Source organism: Phacochoerus africanus, chromosome 7 (assembly GCF_016906955.1).
Source record: "Phacochoerus africanus isolate WHEZ1 chromosome 7, ROS_Pafr_v1, whole genome shotgun sequence".
Taxonomy (NCBI): domain Eukaryota; kingdom Metazoa; phylum Chordata; class Mammalia; order Artiodactyla; family Suidae; genus Phacochoerus; species Phacochoerus africanus.
The window spans coordinates 88,836,445-88,856,616 of NC_062550.1; the positions used below are offsets into that span (position 1 = coordinate 88,836,445).

Here is a 20,172-nt window from a genome sequence, read left to right on the forward strand (position 1 = left end):
ATTAGAAGTCGAATCAGTAGGATTTGCTGCTGGATTGAAGGTGAAATGTGAGTAAGAGGACATCTCCAGCTGGAAGAAGAGGACTGCCATCTGGCGAAATAGGAAAACTATAGCGAAGGTAGATGATCAGAGCTTGGTTTGGGGCATTTAACTTAAGGTTAAGAGGCCCATTAATCATCAAAGTAGAGGTGTTAAGAAGGCAGCTGGATATCTGAGTCTGGAGTTCAGAGGAAAGGTCTGAGCTGGAGACATAAATTTGGGAGTCGGGACTGGATGGCCTCCTGGCCAGAGGAGGGAAAGAGGTTGAGGAGCAACGTTCCAGGGATCAAGGGATGATCAGATCATAGGAACCTGCAAAGGAGGCTAAGAGATGGAAGGAGCAATCGAGAGTCAGATGGTCAAGAAAAATGAACGGCTGGATTTGACAAAATGAAAAAAGCAGTTTGAGTAGAGCAGGCTCAGGTGAAGATAGGAAAAGGGAAAACAGAGACGGCATAGGTACCTCTTGGGGAGTTTTGCTTCTTAACAGCAGTTAAGCAGGAGCCCGGAGAGACTTGGGTCAAGGGAAGGGGTTTGTTTGCTTTTAGTGGAAGACATTTCAGCACTTTTTGGGAACGCTCCAGTAAGAAGGGGAAAGAGAGGAAGGACAGAGACTTTATTGTAAATTACGGAGTTGCTGCCAATTGAACAAAAAAGCAGTGTGCCTTTAGGAGGACGACTTGAGAGACAGGTAATATTCTTTTTAGTTTGTTATTAGATTTGAATGCAAATGCATCATATTTTCTGAACTGTATTTGTGGTAACCTGAGATACGTGATGGTAACAGGAGCAAGTGTGTTGTACTTTAAGAAAACATTTCCAGCATCAGGAGAGAGGTCTGAACTCAAGATAAAATTATGCACCTCCAAAAATGTGCTGACTTCATCGAAGAAGTAAATATTAAACTATATTGATTGTATCTCAGTTCAAAGACTGCTATACCTTTGCTTAACCCCCCATTCATTTGGATTTCATGCTAATTCAAGTTCAGATTAACTAATTTAGCCTTCACAATGCCTGTGGAAAAGGGACTGAGATAAAATTAATACGCAAATGAAATTGCAAAGGATGTTTACCATCCTTCTACAGAATTGTTTCTGGGCTCCGTTCAAGCAGCCCTTTAGCGTATCACAGATGTTCCTGTCTCTTCAACAAAGTCAACAGCCCCTTTTCAGCTTTGAATAGGAAAAATGAGACCTTCTCTAACAAGAATCCTGCACGGTTCGTCTCTGGTACATCTTAGCAGAAGTGTGTTGGCAGTGATGTAGTTTATTGAAGGCACAAGTAGCACAACAAAGTGGACCAACTACAAATGATAATGAAGAGGAATTTCCGTCGTGGCTCAGTGGAAGCAAATCCAACTAGGAACCATGAGGTTGCAGGTTCGATCCCTGCCTCCATCAGTGGGTTAAGGATCTGGCGGTGCCGTGAGCTGTGGTGTAGGTCGAAGATGCGGCTCGGATCCTGCATTGCCGTGGCTGGGGTGTAAGCCAGCAATTGCAGCTCCAATTAGACCCCTAGCCTGGGACCCTCCATGTGCCATGGGTGCAGCCCTAAAAAGCAAAAAAAAAAAAAAAAAGATAATGAAAAGCAGAAATTGATGTTCCTGTAGTGTTTTCCATTTGCCAAGAAGGTTGAACACATTCTGTGATTCCGTTCACTCAGGCGATGCGTGTAACGGCCTTCTGTATTTCAGGTGGGAAATGTAGCTGTGAAACAGTTCCCTCTCACGTGAAGCTTAGCATGAGCTACAAACAACCTGGTGAAATAAGTAGGCCAAGTGCTATTATTGCTCTTTACAGATGAAGACATTCTGAAGTTTAATTAAAACTTATATGTTAATCACTTCTGTTCTAGGAATTGGGGCCCCAGATGAAATTTTATCACGGGTGTTTTCTTTCCCTAAGCTCTTGAACACTCCGTGCTTCAGTGCAGGTTATACTATGAAATATTGTCTTCATAAATATAATGAAATTCTGCAGTGGAAACTTGTTTGCATTTGAAAATTTCATTCTAGCACTGAGCCTAGTAACCCTGGGTCTTGAAAACGAGCTGTTTTATATCATGAAGACACCAGATCCAGCTGGTCCACCTTAAGTTACTGCTCTATGAGCTGATAACGTCTTTACTGCCAACAGAATTACTGTGATATTTGACGTGTGTCAGCTTTTTTAAAAAACAAGCTTCATAACCAAAATACAGATAACTGCCTTTATTTTAAACTTATTTTAGGAGTTCCCATCGTGGCTCAGTGGTTAACGAACACAACTAACATCCATGAGGACTCGGGTTCGATCCCTGGCCTTGCTCAGTGGGTTAAGAATCTGGTGTTGCCATGAGCTGTAGTATAGACTGCAGATGCAGCTTGGGTCCCACATTGCTGTGGCTGTGGTGTAGGCCAGCAGCTACAACTCCAATTGGACCCCTAGCCTGGGAACCTCCATATGCCACCAGTGCAGCCCTAAAAAGACAAAAAAGACCAAAAAATAAATAAATAAATAATAAGCTTATTTTTTAAATCTGAGTTTTTACAGTTTGCACTGAAACACACAGTTATTGGAAATGAGAAGAGGTTTTACTTTTTCCACTGTTTGAACATAGCTTATAATGAAAAACTTACTGTATCATCTTTAAAAGCTATATAAGCCCCATAGGCACTCTCTTCAGTGTCTATGACTAGAAATGTGTTTTATTGCTTCACTGAGAAAATCTCTAATTTTTTAACGAAATAGTTACGGCACGAGACCCTCCCTTCCTTAACTCTGGTAACTTCTGTGTCTGTTGGAAGATAGATTCTTGGAACAGAGAGCTAAGGGGGAATTTTCCTGTAGAAACTAAGTGTTGCACAGTCTAAAGAAAACGCTGCTGATAATGGAGCCAGACACCCTGGTCGGGGTTTACCAACAGGTGCTGAATCCTGCCCTGCACAGTCAGCTGCCTGTCCATAGAGGCAGCAGACGGGTGCTGGGCTGGTGGGGGGCAGTGGGGGGCAGGGTGCAGAGAACTGTCTGAGCCACTGTGGAAGGAGCTGAGGCTTTCCCTCCCTCCCATGGGAGAGGAGAGAGCACATCCCTGTGCAACCCAAGCCTAGGGAGAAGGGCTCCCAGAGGAATACTCACCCAGAGTGGGGGAATCTGCCAGAAACTGGCATCTCTTCCCAGTTAGACATCTGGGAGCAGCTGCCTGTAAACCAGCCTGGGCTGAAGAAGGAAGAACTGGAGGGAGGTGTCCTGGCAGAGAGGGGACTGGTCACAGAGCACTCTGCGCTGTGTGGCAAGGATGTAGATGGAATGATGCAGGCAGGCATTCAGAAGGAGGCTGGGCTTGTGCCCTCTCCCCTGCGTCCCGCCCAAGGGACGTGCATGTGTCCTAGGAGGGCTAAGCCAGGCCGAAGCAACCTTCTCACATGAGGAACTGCACGGGAGGGTCCCCAGCCCAGCAGAGCTCTCCAGAGAACCTACACGGATGCAGTAGGACCCAGCCTGGGGCAGCACCTACGAGAGAGACCCGAGACCAAGTTAGTGTTACCCTGAGACGCAGTGACAACCAGCAGAGAGAATTCAGGCACTGCCACATAAGAGCAAGGCCCCTGTCCTTCTCCTGTATCCTCCTTCCCAACGAAGTGCATGAACGAGGTAGAGCTTGGGGTGAGGGGCATGCAAGGTGGACCATGCCACCCCACGTCGGGGTTTTTTAAGCCCCGATTCTGATGTGAGCAAAGTTGGAATCATATATGATACTGGAGTTTTATTTTTAAAATGAATTCATCATGAATCAGGGTGTCCAGGAGGTCAAGCAGGCTGCCCACAGTGTCAGGTGGCCTGTCACCCATCAGGGAGGAGAGATGGGGCATGGCCCCATTTGGGAGTCATGATTGGAAAACGAAACTTTAAGGTAGAGTTTTCGAACCCCTGCGGAGTTGAGACTGTCCCATGAACTGGCTCCATTTATATATGTTTGTTTCAGGAATAGTAAGCAGCTCCATACAACTGAATATTCCCCCCGCCTTGTGGTGAAGTCAGTGCTGGGCTGGCACTCCTTCCTGGCCAAGCCGGCAGGCTCTCATCTTCTAACGCTTCCCTGTGTGACCGGAGCAAGCCACTTAACCTCTCGGATTGTCATTGTCTTCACCTGTCAGATGACAGGTGGCCCCTGGGTTACTTCTAAGCACTGAAAATCTGTGAAAGTTGCGGAAGATGTAATTTATGTACAAGAATTAGCTCAGAACTGTGGGTGACAGTGCTTTCAGGGTGTCCTGGAAGTACAGTCTCTGCCACTTAGGATGGTAATCCAGCTAAAGCATGGGGTTAATATATTTAAATCGGATGACAGCCATTGGAGACGAGGCTGGGGGTTTAATGGCCCCGAGACTTAACTTGCTAGAGATGTAATTTTTGGAAAGCAGGAAGGGGAGGATGCCCCTGTGGAGAAAACAGCATGAAGTTTAGAGCAGAAACGGAGCAGAACTGGTTTAAGTGGGGGGGGGGGGGTTGGAGGTGCCCTTTGGGAAGACTCCAGGTATCTTAGTTGCGTAACAGAATGTCAATGACCTGACAGTCTGTCCCCAGCAAGCCATGCAGATGACAGAAGGGTTGGAAAACAAAAATGTAGGCGCGTGTGTGGAGCTGCCTTTGGATGTGGAGAGAGAGAGGTTACATTTCTGGTGAGCGTTTCTGGGAGGGTGGGGGTGGCGGTGGGGGAGACACTTAGCCAGGGATAAGCTTTCTTTTCCACAATTCGTTTGCAGATGATAGTGTTCTTTGCTGGGTTTCTAAACCGTTTTGTGGTTATGTTCTTCTCTCCTTCCTGAACTGATCTTCGTCCACTCTGCTTGTGAATCCTGGGGGTGTTCACAGTGCTTGGCTGAGTAAGTTGAGGCATTCTGCCATTTTCCGTGATTCGATTTCACGGTGTCTTTTAGATGATGGAATTCAGGAGAACGAACTCCGTAAAAGTCAAGCCAGGAGCCTCATCAGTTTACTTGGTGGTTTCGCCTATAATTTCCGGGAGGGCGTGGGTGCATTCGGCTTTTGGTTCTACGCAGACGTTACTGCCTTTTAACAACTGTTGGTTATTTGCTAATGGTGTGGCAGGGAGTCTGCATCACGGAGCTGAGTCCCTAGGCTCACTGATGCTGGTACCCAGAGTTCCTGCTTGAGTGACAGAACTGAGCTTCCAGACCCCAACCCCTCCCTCCTTGGCCTCCTTCACGCCCCTCCCACCCCCACAGACTCCCACTGCTGGGCAGCCCTGGAAAGCTCGGGGGAGTGGGGGGGAATATCTTCTGGGTTTATCAAATGGAGCAGTGGCTAAATTAGGGAAGTCGTGTTATTACATGTTGGCTCTTGGTCATTTGATGATAAGAAAATTAAAGTGTTTGACCTATGTTAAAGATTTTTTTGCATCTTTCTTGAACTTCATGAAGATATTTATCCTCTGAAATGATACTGTGAAGAGGAAAGGCATTTCCATTCTCTCGGGCAAATGTAAAGCACAGTTTGCTTTTTCCAAGATGTGAATGGATTGGTAATTCCCTTGACATCAAACGAATGCATAAACGGTCTCTCCTTTTTCCAGCCAACCCAAAATGTTTTTAAACAAAAGAATGACACGGAAGTCAATGATTACACCTCGAGCACCCTAAAACATTCTTTGGGTTTTTGAGTAGTTTTTAAAGAAATGTGATGCTTTGCTTTTTATTGTTTTCCTCCTTCCGTCCCTGATGCTACCTTGGTAGCCGATGTGTTTTAAATATTGACAAGATGAGATAGTTTTCTGTTTATATCAGCAGTCGTCTGTCTGTGAGATATGGACGAATCAGAACGCTGGATTTCCTTTCTCAGCCATCCATCAGGTTCATAATGTAAGATTACACGTGGTTATTTTCTCTTCCTGAACTTGCGCTATGTCGTGTGTTGCAAAATGTTGTCAATAGCTATACCGATTGTGTTCTGGCGATGCAGAAAATTTGTGACGTCTAACAACTCCTGAGATTTTTTTTTTTTTTGTCTACTCCTTCATTCACTGTGCCTTGTGACTAGTTAATGTGCACACATTGTCCCCAAATGAGAAGCATACTTGGTTTTGAAGTGTACAGTTAAAACCTGTCCCACGTGAGTTTGGCTTTCATCCCAAGTGTCTGCGTTAACTTACTTTCACAGGAAAAAGGAAAAGGGTAAATTGATATATATACACCTATGTATATATCAGTGTCGTTCTTCCCCGTTTTGTAGTCCCCACACCCATGGGCTAGTCGGTCCTTCGTGTCTAACAATTCTCAAAGGTTCATGCTCTTCACTTGTGAGAAATATTTGATTTGCATGATCTTCTGTATAAGTTTTATGCAACCGTGGGAGGAGGAGAGCCAGGAGAGGCACCATTACAGCTACCAAGTGGTTCTCAGCCTTTTTTTTTTTTTTTTTCCATTGGACAGTGCTAAATTGACCTCTGGAATGTGTGTGAAATCATGACCTATTTCACCCTGAGCTGCTTAATATTCAAATATTCCCATTTCACCTTTACCTGACTTTTTTAAAATTCATTTTTGTTTGGAAAGTAAACATTTTCATGTGTGAGGGCGGTTTTCTTTTTCCCCATTTTGTGTTTTCAAATACAATCCTGTTTTCACATTCTGTTCAGTTTTTTTTCCCATTGGATCGGCTGCTGTCTGAGAGGCTGAGACAGCAGGTTGAGAAGCACTCAGCAGAGCTCGCGGGGTGGCATGCGAACGGCCTCTCTCGGGGTGCTGCATCGGGCACACCCTCCTCCTGTGCATGGGACCTCTGGCTCTTGGGGACCACAGCATCTACACATTGCCTGGTACTGGGGCTCCAGTGACCCAGCAGTTCCTTCTGAACATGTAAATGCTTATCTGTGCTTTTTCGTGTTCAGAGGTGGCCATCTCTGCTCTTCGTCATCAAAAAGAACAAATTCAGGATAAATGGACCAAACCAGCTTTCCTTGTTCTTAAACGTTTTCTAAAAGAACTGCAGGGGCCTCCTGCTTTGCAGGACACCTTTCTGTACCTTCACATGTAAATATATGTGTATGTATGTGCAAGTATAGAGCTGGATGTAGCCCTCTTCAAGGCCTTAGAGATAATAGAGAGCACATGGAATCGCATACACCTTATGCGTATTTGGAGAGCCCAGCTCTGATATTTGTCAGAATTATGGAAAGTGAAACCCTAGAACAACAGTTGTCATTTCAAATCATGTTAGGTTTTCATTCGTGTTCTGAAGAAATAGAGACTAATGTTTGTTAATATTCAGATCTAAATTTATAAGCAGGTAGGTGGGAGCAGTGCCTAGGAGAAAAGATGTAAAAGCTTCTATTTAAAAAAAAAAAAATCAATTAAATCCTAATTTTTAAAAAAGTCTTAAAGCGTAATATTAGGCTTAGAAAATTCCATACCTTCCTGTTCATGTTAGAAAGCAAAGTCATCATCATGGCTTCTAATTATTTCCTGACATCCTTACAAGCCTTTTTTCTCAAGAAGAAAATACGAATATAGACTATGTTTCCCCCTTTGTATTCTCAGAGCCTGTTGAATATGGGATATCTTCAGCTTCCTGATTTGATATGATGTTTTAGAATCACATAGCTGGTGTACATAAACTAAAACCATGCCGTTTGACCACCCTTTGAGACCATAAAAAGATTAAAAGCTGCATTTTGGAAACCTGTCATTCAATAAAACCTGATTGGACTTGAGCAATTTTGTTCTGTGTCATAACCACATTCACTTAGCAGTTTTATACTTTTTAGCTGGTGGTATGAGACGTTTAATTTAATTGCATTATATTTGGTATGGCCGTGTTATAATGCTTCACACTCAGCAGGCTCTGCGTTTCTAGTTGGCAGCTGGTAAATACCTGTGAAGCAGAATCAATTTGCTGTTTAAAACTCTAATCTTGAGTTATGTTTTTCCTTTATATTAGAAGGTCAACTTTGAGTTTGAAGGGAGAGTTAGTAATGTACATTTTCCTCTGTTTAATTGATATATCCTAAAGGAAATAAATTCATACATAATGCCAAGTAAACAAGGTTTTAAGGCATGACCAAATTCTTGGACTATTAAAATCATTCCACACATGAACCTAAAGGAAAGATTTTTTCTCTAAGGATTTTAAGCCTTAAAGAAATAGCCTGAAGATATTTAGTGACAGTGCCTTGGACCGTTTTAATTTCTCTTTTGCAATTACTTAAGGCTTTTAAAGAGGACTGCTAGTCCCTAATAGTTTACAGTATGGTAGAATTTTACCCTGGACATTTTCAATTTTATTTTTGTTATTCTAATTAAATATTATTGCCTCATCATTACTCATGTTTAGATCTACTTTTCAGTAAAGATGAGATTTAATTATAAACCATTATTTCAGTAGTTCCCATTGTGGCTCAGCGGGTTACGAACCTGACTAGTATCTATAAGGATGCAGGTTCCAACCCAGGCCTCTCTCAGTGGAGTAATGATCCAGCATTGCCATGAGCTGTGGTGTAGGTCACAGATGCGGCTCGGATCCCAAGTTGCTCTGGCGGAGGCTCCAATCTGACCCCTAGCCTGGGAACCTCCATATGCTGCAAGTGCAGTCCTAAAAAGCAAAAAAAAATATAAAATAAAATAAAAATTGAAAAATAGACCATTATTTCAGGCAAAACACTTTTTAAGTCTATTTGATTTTTATTTACTATTTAATATGCATTTTTAACTAGGAATTTATTGATTTTCTAAATCTACCTCAAGAGATACAGATATTATCTAGATAGGAATGTACCAATTAACAAGACCTAATACTGGGCTTCACAGTTTGGAATTATGTTGTATGTGAGGCAAAACGCCTTATTTGCTTTTTGGTCTCTGCTGCTCTTCCTCCATAGAATTCCCCACTCTACTCTTTCCTCCATAGCTCATTCCTGCTGTAATTCAGCCTCCAAAAGGACTAAGACCTAAGGCACCTTTGTCCTCTGAGCTGTTTTGTTTTCACTGTCAGTCAACCAGGTGAAGCTGAATCCCACCCAAGGACCAAGGCCACATCTGCCCCTTACAGGTGTGTAATGCCAGGTGCATCCGTCCCCACCAGACTAATTTTAGAGAGAAAACTCAGCACCTGCACCTTGTCAATACTCTTAGAGCTAAGGTCTAAAACAAAAGAAAAGAAGTTGATCCTTTTCCAGGAAGAAAATTATTTTCTTATAAATTTGATTTCAAGAACAGTTTTCCCTCTGTTTTAAAACGAATTTCTGGAAAGAGCATTAAGTATGACAAAATTCAGTTTCCATTTCCAGAAAGATAGATTCAGGCCTTGTAGGGACTCTTTCAAATATTTAGACTGGAGCAATGTTTTAGGGCCACAAAGAAAATAAAGTAAGGATTCTGCTTCTCTTCCCTGTAATTATCTTACCCCATCCCACGCAGGGAAAGCCTGTCAGATCACTCTGGGTTCAAAGCAGGTGGTTTGTGATTTCTGGACAAAGTGGAGTCAGGAGAGCAGATGATGGCACTGTCTAAACAGATTAAGTGGATGCACCCCTGATTTCTTCAAGTGGTTATCAAGTGAGGGATTGGGACGATTTCCAGACTGAGGTGGTATGTGCTGGGCCTTGTTATTCCCAAAATGGCTGCTACGACTTCTGTGGATGATGTAAATATTTGGATCAGCATTCTGCTTTAAGTGTATGTGGAACTCACATTGAAATTTAATTATAAAAGTGCCTGAGCGAATTCAGCAGTTTGAGAATGAATTTGCATACGATTTGCATGCTTAATGTACGAACACCTGAAATGTCCCCATAACCCCAGCTTCACCCTCCACCCCCACCTCCCGCCAAGCCTTGCCCTGCAACCCATGGTACCCCACCTCCTGCCATGTCTGTTCAGGCTTTTTGAAAACTGCCTGTTGAGCCTGGCCAAGGTGAACCTCAGCTAAACGATGACCGGGCTGCCATGAAGACTGGATGCTTGGTTTGAGTTGTCACATCAGCAGACACGGGATCGAAGGATCTTTCAAAGTCAACCAGCTCCTTTTGTATCATTCCACGAAGTTGCGTGCAAACTTCTGTTGTTCTGTGAACAGTGTTACCTGTGACTTCAGTGTACGACACCTGTTTGCTATGTCGTTGTTGCTTTATCAAGAGATGTGGGAGAACGGGAGAAAGTTAATGGGGGAGGCTAAAGGATGATTTGCTGAATGTGGGGGGCACTTTTGATTAAGAGTTCACGGCTCATGTTTCCAGAGTTTTAACTGTTATAATTGAAAGATTATTACACTCAGCTTCCAAACGTTATTGAAATGCACGTATTTTGCATTTTTAACTTTATACTAGTTTTTTTTTAAGAGCAGATCACAGCCAGCTGAAACAAAGATTGGAGAGGTAATGATTCAGACATTTGAGAGAGAAGGAAAAGATCAAAATAGGAAATCAAAGGAAAACTTAATCCTAATGAATTAATTGCCATCAGTTATTGCTTTTACAAAATAAAAATTCTTATAAATAAAAACCTCAAGAATGGTCAGGGATGGATCATAAAACATAGGATATTTTGGTCTAAAAATACTAAACTAAATAGTCCAGATAAAGTTTTAACAATATCCACAGTCAGGAGATGGGAGAACGGAGCCCTGTGCAAGTCAATCAGCAACGAGAACAAAACCAGCAGGCAGAGTAGCTCAGGATAAAGCGTGAGAGAGGAGCTAGTGGGGTTCTGACTCTGATCACACACACCAGTGAGAAGCCAAGGATTCTCATGATGCTAAATTGTTCTTCCTGTGGTTGGGAGTGACCCATCTCAAGCAGAAAAGCCGCAGGCTCTCTGCCTCTGTGAAAAGGCCTGTGCATTCTTGAGGGGCTCAAGAATTATGTTTGTTTTTGAAAGCCAGTTAGAAATGTCCAGAAGGCAAAACCTATGCCTAACTCTTTCCAATATTGATGGCCACCTCATATTCCTCCTCATAAAAGTCCAAACTGCACCGGGGGGAGAAAATGGATAGTGCCCTTCCCCAAAACACACATCCTTTTTAAGCTATTCCTAGAGCCTTGTGGTTCTTTACCTTTTGAGGTTTCTAAAGCCTTTCAAAGAATTTAGTGAAAACTATAGACTTCTTTTTTCCCCAAAACCATACTCCTATATCCAAAGGTTTGCATTCTTATCCCAGACTTCTTGAAAATCCTCCTTAAGAAACCCTACAGTGTCAGCCCGCATGCCAGTACGTCGGTGGAACTTGGTCTCTAGCCAGGGTTTTATTTGGTTTTGGAGCTCATGAGACCTTTTTTTTTTTTTTTTTTTCGGGGCCACACCTCCAGCATATGAAGGTTCCCAGGCTAGGGGTCCAGTCAGAGCTGCAGCTGCAGCCTACACCACAACCATAGCAACGCTAGATCTGAGCCACGTCTGCAACCTACACCACAGCTCACGGCAACACCAGATCCCTAACCCACTGAGCAAGGCCAAGGATTGAACCTGCGTCCTCATGGACACTAATCCAATTCATTTCCACTGAGCCACAACAGGAACTCCTCACAAAACATCTTTATACTCTTCCAGATCCTGAGAAAGGTAATTTCTCGTAATTCTGTAGGACCAACCAAACCCAGGTTAGAAGAAAGTGGCTTTCGGAATCTGCTTATTGTCTAGTCATGTCCACCAAAGAACCGAATTTTGAAAATCAGAATCTTTACAAGGGAAAAGAGTGCGAAATCTCTAAACATGGGCCTTTGACTTTATATATGCTCATACTAAACCATCACCGTAATAAAACATGTCAGGGTTAACCCCTTGGAAAACGATAAGTAAAATGCTGAGATGACCTTCTTCTGAGGCCTGTCTTAGTGGGCATATGTTTTATATGATACACCATCATACAGGAATATGCTTGTATTTGTGATCAAGATCCTCAAGTACATGCACATGCACCACATATGACCAAACTCGGTATTTAAATATTCGGTCTTCATGCTTTAGGTTTTCTGAGGAAGGTGGCTGAATATTTCCAACAAAATCACAATGACAGTTATTGATACACATGTGTTCAGATGAGGGAAACTAATTATCATCCATTAATAGATTTTTCTCTTCTAAAATTTTGTTGAGTATCACACCTACCAGTATCTTTTCTCCTGAAATATAAAATTATTCAAAGTACATGGTACATATCCCAACTGGGAACTGAAATATATGGAACTATATATTCTGAATGCAAAAGCAATTCAAACTAAAAATTTCAAAGCGTCAAATTTAAAAACAGCAAAGTCTTTCAAAGATTGTATGTTCTTTTATTTTGGAACAGAAAATTATGACTTGGTAAATCATTTATGAATATCTTCGTGTTTTATTTTTAAGTTACCTTGGCTTAGGGTGTCATTCTAAAAGTGGAATGATTCAACTTCTTTCATATCTCAAAAATTAACTCAGCTTTGGGAAATATGGTGCTAAGATTTCTAAAACCATAATAAACATATAACACACCTGAATACATTTGCATGTCTATAGCACATGGGTATAAGAGGAACTCAGGCCAGCGATAGGGAGGAACTTGGCCTACTGCTCATGTTACCTCTAGAATAAATGTGATTTTCAGACAGGAGACTGGGGAGAACCTTCCATTACTCTGCGACCTCCGAATGAAGCTACAGCCTCGACTCCAGTGCAGTACTGGCAACACCACCCGGAAAAGCTCATCTTCCAGTCATGTGATTACAAAGCTTTTGTAAGTTACCCTCAAGTCAGTACTTGGGTTCCAGTGGGAACAGAGGGCACATTTCTAGCTTGTTTTCTTTTATATTGAAAGTATCCCAAAATGTTACCGAAATTCCTAAAATGTTCTCCCCGACTCTTTTTCTTTCCCCCCCCCAACTCTTTTTCGTAAAGTAGGCTTCTCTCCAAGAAGTCCAAATAAACAGAGCTTTATTACGCTTTTAATCTTGTAAGTTTAAGGTCTGCTTTGCCTTCATATGTAGTTGTATATTTTAATGAAAAGTGATAAACTACTGTCTTAAAACGGAACTGAGTATAAATACAGCCTATATAGACATTTCCACTCACTCACCAATGATCTCAAAACACTGGATCTACTGTTTTATATAAATACCAGATTCTTTTCATTGTTATCGTTTAGATTATATTGCTGGGTTTTTTTTGTTTGTTTGTTTGTTTCTTTTTTTTTAGTAAGAGAGGGAATCAGGCTTAGCTGAGAATTGTGAGTACAATGAACAGGGAAATGTTCAAAAGATGCCACTGATTTGGGGGCAGTTGGTTGTCATGACTACAGCAAGAAAACTGCCTGAACCCTCAGCAGAGCCTTGAAACTGTCTCTCTTAAAAATAAATGTTTCAATTAGGACAAAGTTTTCTGGAACCTTAAATGATAAGGATTTCACCATGATCGTTTTCCTTAATTTGATGAAGATGTGGATGCTCTGGTTATCTCGCAGCAATTTAGACTTTTGTGCTATTAGCACCTCCTTCATTGCTTACATCTCGAAGTATTGCATTGATTTCAATATTAATCTCCCCAAGACTGTAGGATTGAAATGACTCCTTTTTCTTCCAAGAACTTTTTCTTCCATTTTCTTCTTTCAAATGCCAAATCCTTCAGCCTTTCTGAGCATGCCTTTGACTAAGCCCTCCAATACTGTGTCCTTGCACAGCCTCTTGCCATCCTGGGGAACTCCCCAGGTCAAAGGACTGATACTCAACCTGGTTTTTGATTTATTTTATTTTATTTTTTTGCTTTCTAGGGCCGCACCCGTGGCTTATGGAGGTTCCCAGGCTGGGGTCCAGTTGGAGCTACCTCTGCTGGCCACAGCCACAGCCACAGCAACACAGGATCCGAGCCACATCTGAGACCTACACCACAGTTCACGGCAACACTGGATCCTCAACCCACTGAGCAAGGCCAGGGATCAAACCCCAACCTCATGGTTCCTAGTTGGATTTGTTTCCACTGTGCCACCACAGGAAGCTCCTCAACCTGGTTTTTGGAGACCCAGGTTCTCCTCAGTCAAGTCAGGAAAATAATTATAAATTATTAATTAAAAATTTTTAAATGCAGAGTTCCCTTCATGGCTCAGCAGCAACGAACCAAACCAGTATCCATGAGGATGCGGGTTCAATCCCTGGCCTTGCTCAGTGGGTTAAGAATCCGGCCTTACAGTGAGCTGTGGTGTAGGTCATATGTGCCGCTCGGATCCCATGTTGCTGCGGTTGTGGTGTATGTCGGCAGCTGCAGCTCCGATTCAACCCCTAACCTGGGAATTTCCATATGCAGCCCTAAAAAGCAAAAATAAAAGTAAAAGTAAAATGCACTCTTTAAAAAAGACACATGGAACTCTTTATTTTTGAAGGAAATTGGCGAAAAGATGACAAACGGAAAGAGCCCTATGAAGCTTCAAAAGATTGAAGGGGAATCAATTGATAGAAAGGCAAAAATAGACATTTTGCTAAAAACTATTAGCCCTCAGCCAGAACTTGGAGGGTGCATGACGGTCTGTACCAAGGCAGTATTAGAGCCGATCACCTAACAGCAAAGTCGTTGGTAATTCCTGGGAGGAAATGTTCTCCTCCTTCTCCTACCCCCCCTCACCCCCTCCAGTGTCAGTTGCACCAAGGACTCTGCACAACGGCGAATGGCATTCCCCCTCCCCGTGGGCTCCCAGACTGTTCTCAGGTGGATCAACCACAGGGCACGCAGCTGTGAATGAAAACGGTCCAGACCTGCGTCTCCGCCTAAGAACAGCCTAACATTAATTACCTATGCAGCCGCCGAAGTCCAAATGGGGTGCATGTTGCTCAGCTTCTCAGCTGTCTCATACAACCCTGTAATTACATAGATAGTGGTGTGACTTATTTTTGCAGACATTGCTGCCTCAAAAAGGGGAGGGGGGGGTGACGTTTTTAGATGCCCGCATTTTGCAGTTAAATATGATTTGAAAGATGGCATCTTTAGAAACCGCTGAAGTTTTATTATAAAGAGCAATTTACAGCTTTCAGAACTGTGGATAATTCTGTTGCATTCTCTCTACACATGCATTTATTTGTTAGGATTCGTTACTGTTAGTTTTTTAAAGTTATGCAGCAACCTACAGCCAGGAAACCTGGCCAGTAGTACTTCTACAATGTGCTTTTTAAATTGCCACTCATATTTATATTCTGTTTGTCATAAATTATTGAATTTTTGTGTTTCAGTATTTAGGTTCTATGCTGATAAAAGAGCTCAGGGGGACAGAATCAACCCAAGATGCTTGTGCAAAAATGCGGGTAAGTTTGCCAAACGATTTTATTTCTAGTTACTGAAATGCTAAATACTGGGTATGGATACAAATTGCTGCTTTTCTCAAATTACTATTTTCTTCATCTGTTGGTCTGCTGAATCACATTGGTGTTATATAAAAAGGTGTTTGGGTTTTGTTCCTGTTTATAGCTGAGCTTATGTCCCTGTAGTTGGAGCTGATGTCCATTTGATACATTTACTCTTATTTTTAAAGATTTAAAATAATTTTCTATGCATTGATCGATCTCCAGGAGAAACATGGTCTTAACTTTTCTACAAGAAAATGTGTTAAACCCCCACTGGACAGTCTGAAAATACTTCTTGAAAGGATTGCCATGGAGTTCCTTGGCAGCCTGGAAGTTAAGGACTCAGTGTTGTCACTGCTGTGGCTTGGGCTCAATCCCTGGCCTGGGAACTTCCACATGGCATGGGTGTGGCCAAAACAAAAGACCTCCAGTTAACCAAAAATTAAGAAATGTAGAAGTGTTGCGAGCATATTATACAAAACTAATATTCGTTCTGAGGCTTCTTCATTGTTCATCTTTTTATATATAAGAAAAGCATTCAACTCTGAGTTGAATCACATAAGGACACAATGTTGACAGAAATGGCAATCCCAAATGTCTGTGGTTGGTGGCTGCTGGATTCCAAGGAGTCTGTCTTAGCCGAACTGAATCTCACTCAGACTTACCAATGCACATGAGCTTTTTCTTTCATGTGTTTCTTATTCTTGTCTCTTCATAGCAGATGTGTAGAGGATGGGGCGATATCTGACTGATGATACAAACTAAGACTATTTCAGACTTAATCCGCATGGCAACTAAGCAGAGTCAAATTTAAGATCATTAGCAAATGAATTCTAACTTTTGTCATTTATTTTATATGAGCAGCTTTTGGTGGGAAATGCTCAAACGCGTATAATTGAACAGTTATGGAAGTACAGGTGTGGTGTCCGATGCTTCTGGAAAGCTAAATATGTGTGAATCTTCATGAAACTGAGACCTCAATATGTGATCACCAACTTAATCTTCTGATCAATTCAGCAGCAGAAAGACAGAAACAGTTATTCTTCTATTTGATGTAGTTTGTCAGTACCAGTGAATCTTTATCCCAGGTACTGTGTTTAGATGATGAAAGCTCTGATTTGTACAAGAACTCTGAGTTCTAGTTCTGTTGCTGCTTATTTGCCTTAGAGGTCACTTTTTAGTCACAATAGTAACTGCTCACCTTTACTGAGTAGTTACAGCGTGCCAGTCTTCTTGCTGAACACTTTGAGTGTTCAGTTCATCTAATCTTTGCACAAAGCTATGAGATTAGGACAATTGTTATTCCCATTTTGCAGATGAGGAAACTGAGGCTTAGAGAGGTGAAATAACTTTCTCAAGATCAGGCAATAACTTGCCAGCCTGGGACTGGGTCTGTCTGACCCTAGAGTCCAAGCTTTTAACTATTACATCCACCTGCTTCTTCTGGGCCATGTTTTCTTAGAAAATAAAAAACATTGGACTAGAGGCCCATGAGGCTTCTTCCTGGTTTTGTAATTTGGGGAATCTTGTATTCTAAACATCTCTCTGATCTATATTATGTCACCAATGAACAATAAGAAATTGGGAAAGGCTTTCCATCACCAGGGCCTTGTATTTAATTTTAGAGCTATTCATGAACATGTCTAGGAAATTAATTTGGCATCTCTGACTTAATACTATTAACTCAATTATCTGAGTCCAGCTACTTCAATGTGATAATGAGCATAAATTGTGCATAGAGCACATAGCACCATTTAAAATATACCAGATCTGTGATTTGAATTTCAGTCAATTTCTTGAAATTAAATGGACCTGAAATTCCATTTGGATAGCAATAGCAAAACCATTTTAATAATCTCAGAGGAGAATAATTTAGTTAAATACCTGTCTCTTTCTTAAAAGGAAAAGACCGTTTATTTAGAAGCCATTCTTCTGTTATTTGGGGCATTTTTCTGGTTTGTTGCCCTTGGTGTTTATTTTGAGTAGTTTACATGAAAATAAGAATTTTATTGCTTCTCAGGGTATTACAAACCCTTATTTCCCATCTTGGTTAAATAAGTATTAGTCTTTTGATTCCTGTTTGCATGGAATATTTTCTTCCATCCTCTCACTTTCAATTTGTATGTATCCCTAGAAGTGAAGTGGGTTTCTTGAAGACAGCATATATATAGGTCTTGTTTTTGTATCCATTCAGCCAGTCTGTGTCTTTTGTTTGGGGCATTTAAAGTAAAGTAATTATTGCCATTTTATTAACTGTTTTGGATTTCTTCTTATTACTCTTTTTTCTTCCCTTCTTCTCTTGTTCTCTCCTCTTCTGGTTTGATGACTATCTTTAGTATTGTATTTGAGTTGATTTTTCTTACTTGTGTATGTATCAATCATACATTTTTGGTTTGCAGTTGCCCTGAAGTTTTGATATAGGAGTCTATATATATATATATATATATGAGATTAAGTTGTTGGTCTCTTAATTGCAAGTGCATCTCCAGTGTCCTGCATTTGTACCCTCCTCTTCTCACAAGTTCTGACTTTGGTAGCATAATTGTGCCTGGATGATTTCATATCCTTACTGTATATGTGCCTTTACTGGTAAGTCTTGTCATTTGTGGTATTTTTATTTCTGGTTGCGGCCTTTTCTTTTCTGCCTAGAGAATTTCCTTTAGTATTTGTTGTAAAGCTGGTTTAGTGTTGCTGAATTCATGTAGTTTTTGCTTATCTGCAAAGCTTTTGATTTCTCTTTCAAATCTGAATGAGAGCTTTGCTGGGTAGAGTAATCTTGGTTGGAGGTTTTTTCCTTTCATCACATTAAGTATATCATGCCACTCCCTTCTGGCCTGCAGAGTTTCTGCTGAAAAATCTGCCAGTAACTTTATCGGGGTTCTCTTGTATGTTATTTGGTTCTTTTCCTTAGCTGCTTTCAGTATTTTCTCCTTGTCTTTAATTTTGGTCACCTTGGTTAATATGCGTCTCGGGGTGTTTCTCCTTGGGTTTATGTTGTATGGTACTCATTGCACTTCCTGGATTTGAGTGAGTGGTTCCTTTACCATGTTGGGGAAGTTTTTGGCTATTATCTCTTCAAATATTTTTTCTGTCCCTTTCTCTCTCTTCTCCTTCTGGCACCCCTATAATATGGATGTTGGTGCATTTAATATTGTCCCAGAGTTCTCTGAGACTCTCTTCATTTCTTTTCAATCTTTTTTCTCTTTTCTGTTCCACATCAGGGATTTCCACTAATCTGTCCTCCACCTCGCTTATTCATTCTTCTGCCTCCTGTATTCTGCTGTTGGCTGCTTCTAATGAATTTTTTATTTCAGTTATTGTATTTTGCATCTCTGCTTGCCTAAGTTTTAAATCTTGTATTTCTTTGCACAGTGTTTCCTATAAATTATCAGTCTTTGCCTCCAGTTTATTTCCAATGTCTTACATCATCTTTAGCATCAACAGTCTAAAGTCTTTCTCCTAGAGGTTGATAATTTCTCCAGATCACTTAGCTGATTTTATGCGGTTTTTTCTTTCTCCCTCATCTGAGTTATAGTTCTCTGACTTTTCATTTTTATAGGTTTTTGGTGTGGTGACCTTTTTGCAGACAATAGAGTTGTAGTCTCTCTTACTTCCTTTTTTTCAATTTTTTTAATCTTTTTTTAAATTTTTATTTCCCCAATACAATTTTTTTTTCTATGTACAGCATGGTGACCCAATTACACATACATGTACACATTCTATTTTCACACATTATCATGCTCCATCATAAGTGGCTAGACATAGTTCCCAATGCTACCCAGCAGAATCTCATTGTTAATCCATTCCAAAGGCAATAGTTTGCATATTAACCCCAAGCTCCCTATCCACCCCACTCCTTCCCCCTCCCCCTTGGCAAACACAAGTCTGTTCTCCAAGTCCACAATTTTCTTTTCTGTGGAAAGGTTCATTTGTGCCGTATATTAGATTCCAGATATAAGTGATATCATATGGTATTTGTCTTTCTCTTTCTGACTTACTTCACTCAGTAGGAGAGTCTCTAGTTCCATCCATGTTGCTGCAAATGGCATTCTTTTGTCCTTTTTTATGGCTGAGTAGTATTCTACTGTGTATATGTACCACATCTTCCTAATCCAATCATCCGTCAATGGACATTTGGGTTGTTTCCATGTCTTGGCTATTGTGAATAGAGCTGCAATGAACATATGGGTGCATGTGTCTTTTTTAAGGAAAGTTTTGTCTGGATATATGCCCAAGAGTGGGATTACTGGGTCATATGGTAGTTCTATGTATAGTTTTTTGAGATACCTCCATACTGTTCTCCAAGTGGTTGTACCAGCTTACATTCCCACCAACAGTGCAGGAGGTTCCCTTTTCTCTACACCCCCCTCCAGCATTTGTTATTGTGGACTTACTAATGATGACCATTCTGACCGGTGTGAGGTGGTATCTCGTGGTAGTTTTGATTTGCATTTCTCTAATATCAGTGATGTTGAGCATTTTTTCATGAGCTCGTTGGCCATCTGTACATCTTCCTTGGAAAAATGGCTGTTCAGGTCTTTTGCCCATTTTTCAATTGGGTTGTTGGGTTTTTTGCTGTTGAGTTGTATAAGTTGCTTGTATATTCTAGAGATTAGGCCCTTGTCAGTTTCACCATTTGAAATTATTTTTTCCCATTCTGTAAGTTATCTTTTTGTTTTCTTTTTGGTTTCCTTTGCTGCGCAAAGCTTGTCAGTTTGATTAGGTCCCATTGGTTTATTTTTGCTTTTATTTCTGTTGCTTTGGAAAAATACTCCCTACAAATAAAAGTCCAGTACCAGATGGCTTCACAGGAGAATTCTACCAAACATACAAACATACAAA

The 20,172-nt window shown here is 41.2% G+C and overlaps 1 protein-coding gene across 5 annotated transcripts in view; it reads left to right on the forward strand.

The window, feature by feature from the left end:
• ANKS1B (ankyrin repeat and sterile alpha motif domain containing 1B) overlaps positions 1-20,172 on the forward strand; it is a 407,090-nt gene that overhangs the window by 336,730 nt on the left and 50,188 nt on the right. For all 5 annotated transcript variants that reach the window (XM_047788213.1, XM_047788210.1, XM_047788211.1 and 2 more), the window contains 2 exons: positions 12,615-12,743; positions 15,220-15,291. In XM_047788213.1, coding sequence (XP_047644169.1) covers positions 12,615-12,743; positions 15,220-15,291 — 201 coding nt within the window. The remainder of the gene's footprint in view (positions 1-12,614; positions 12,744-15,219; positions 15,292-20,172) is intronic.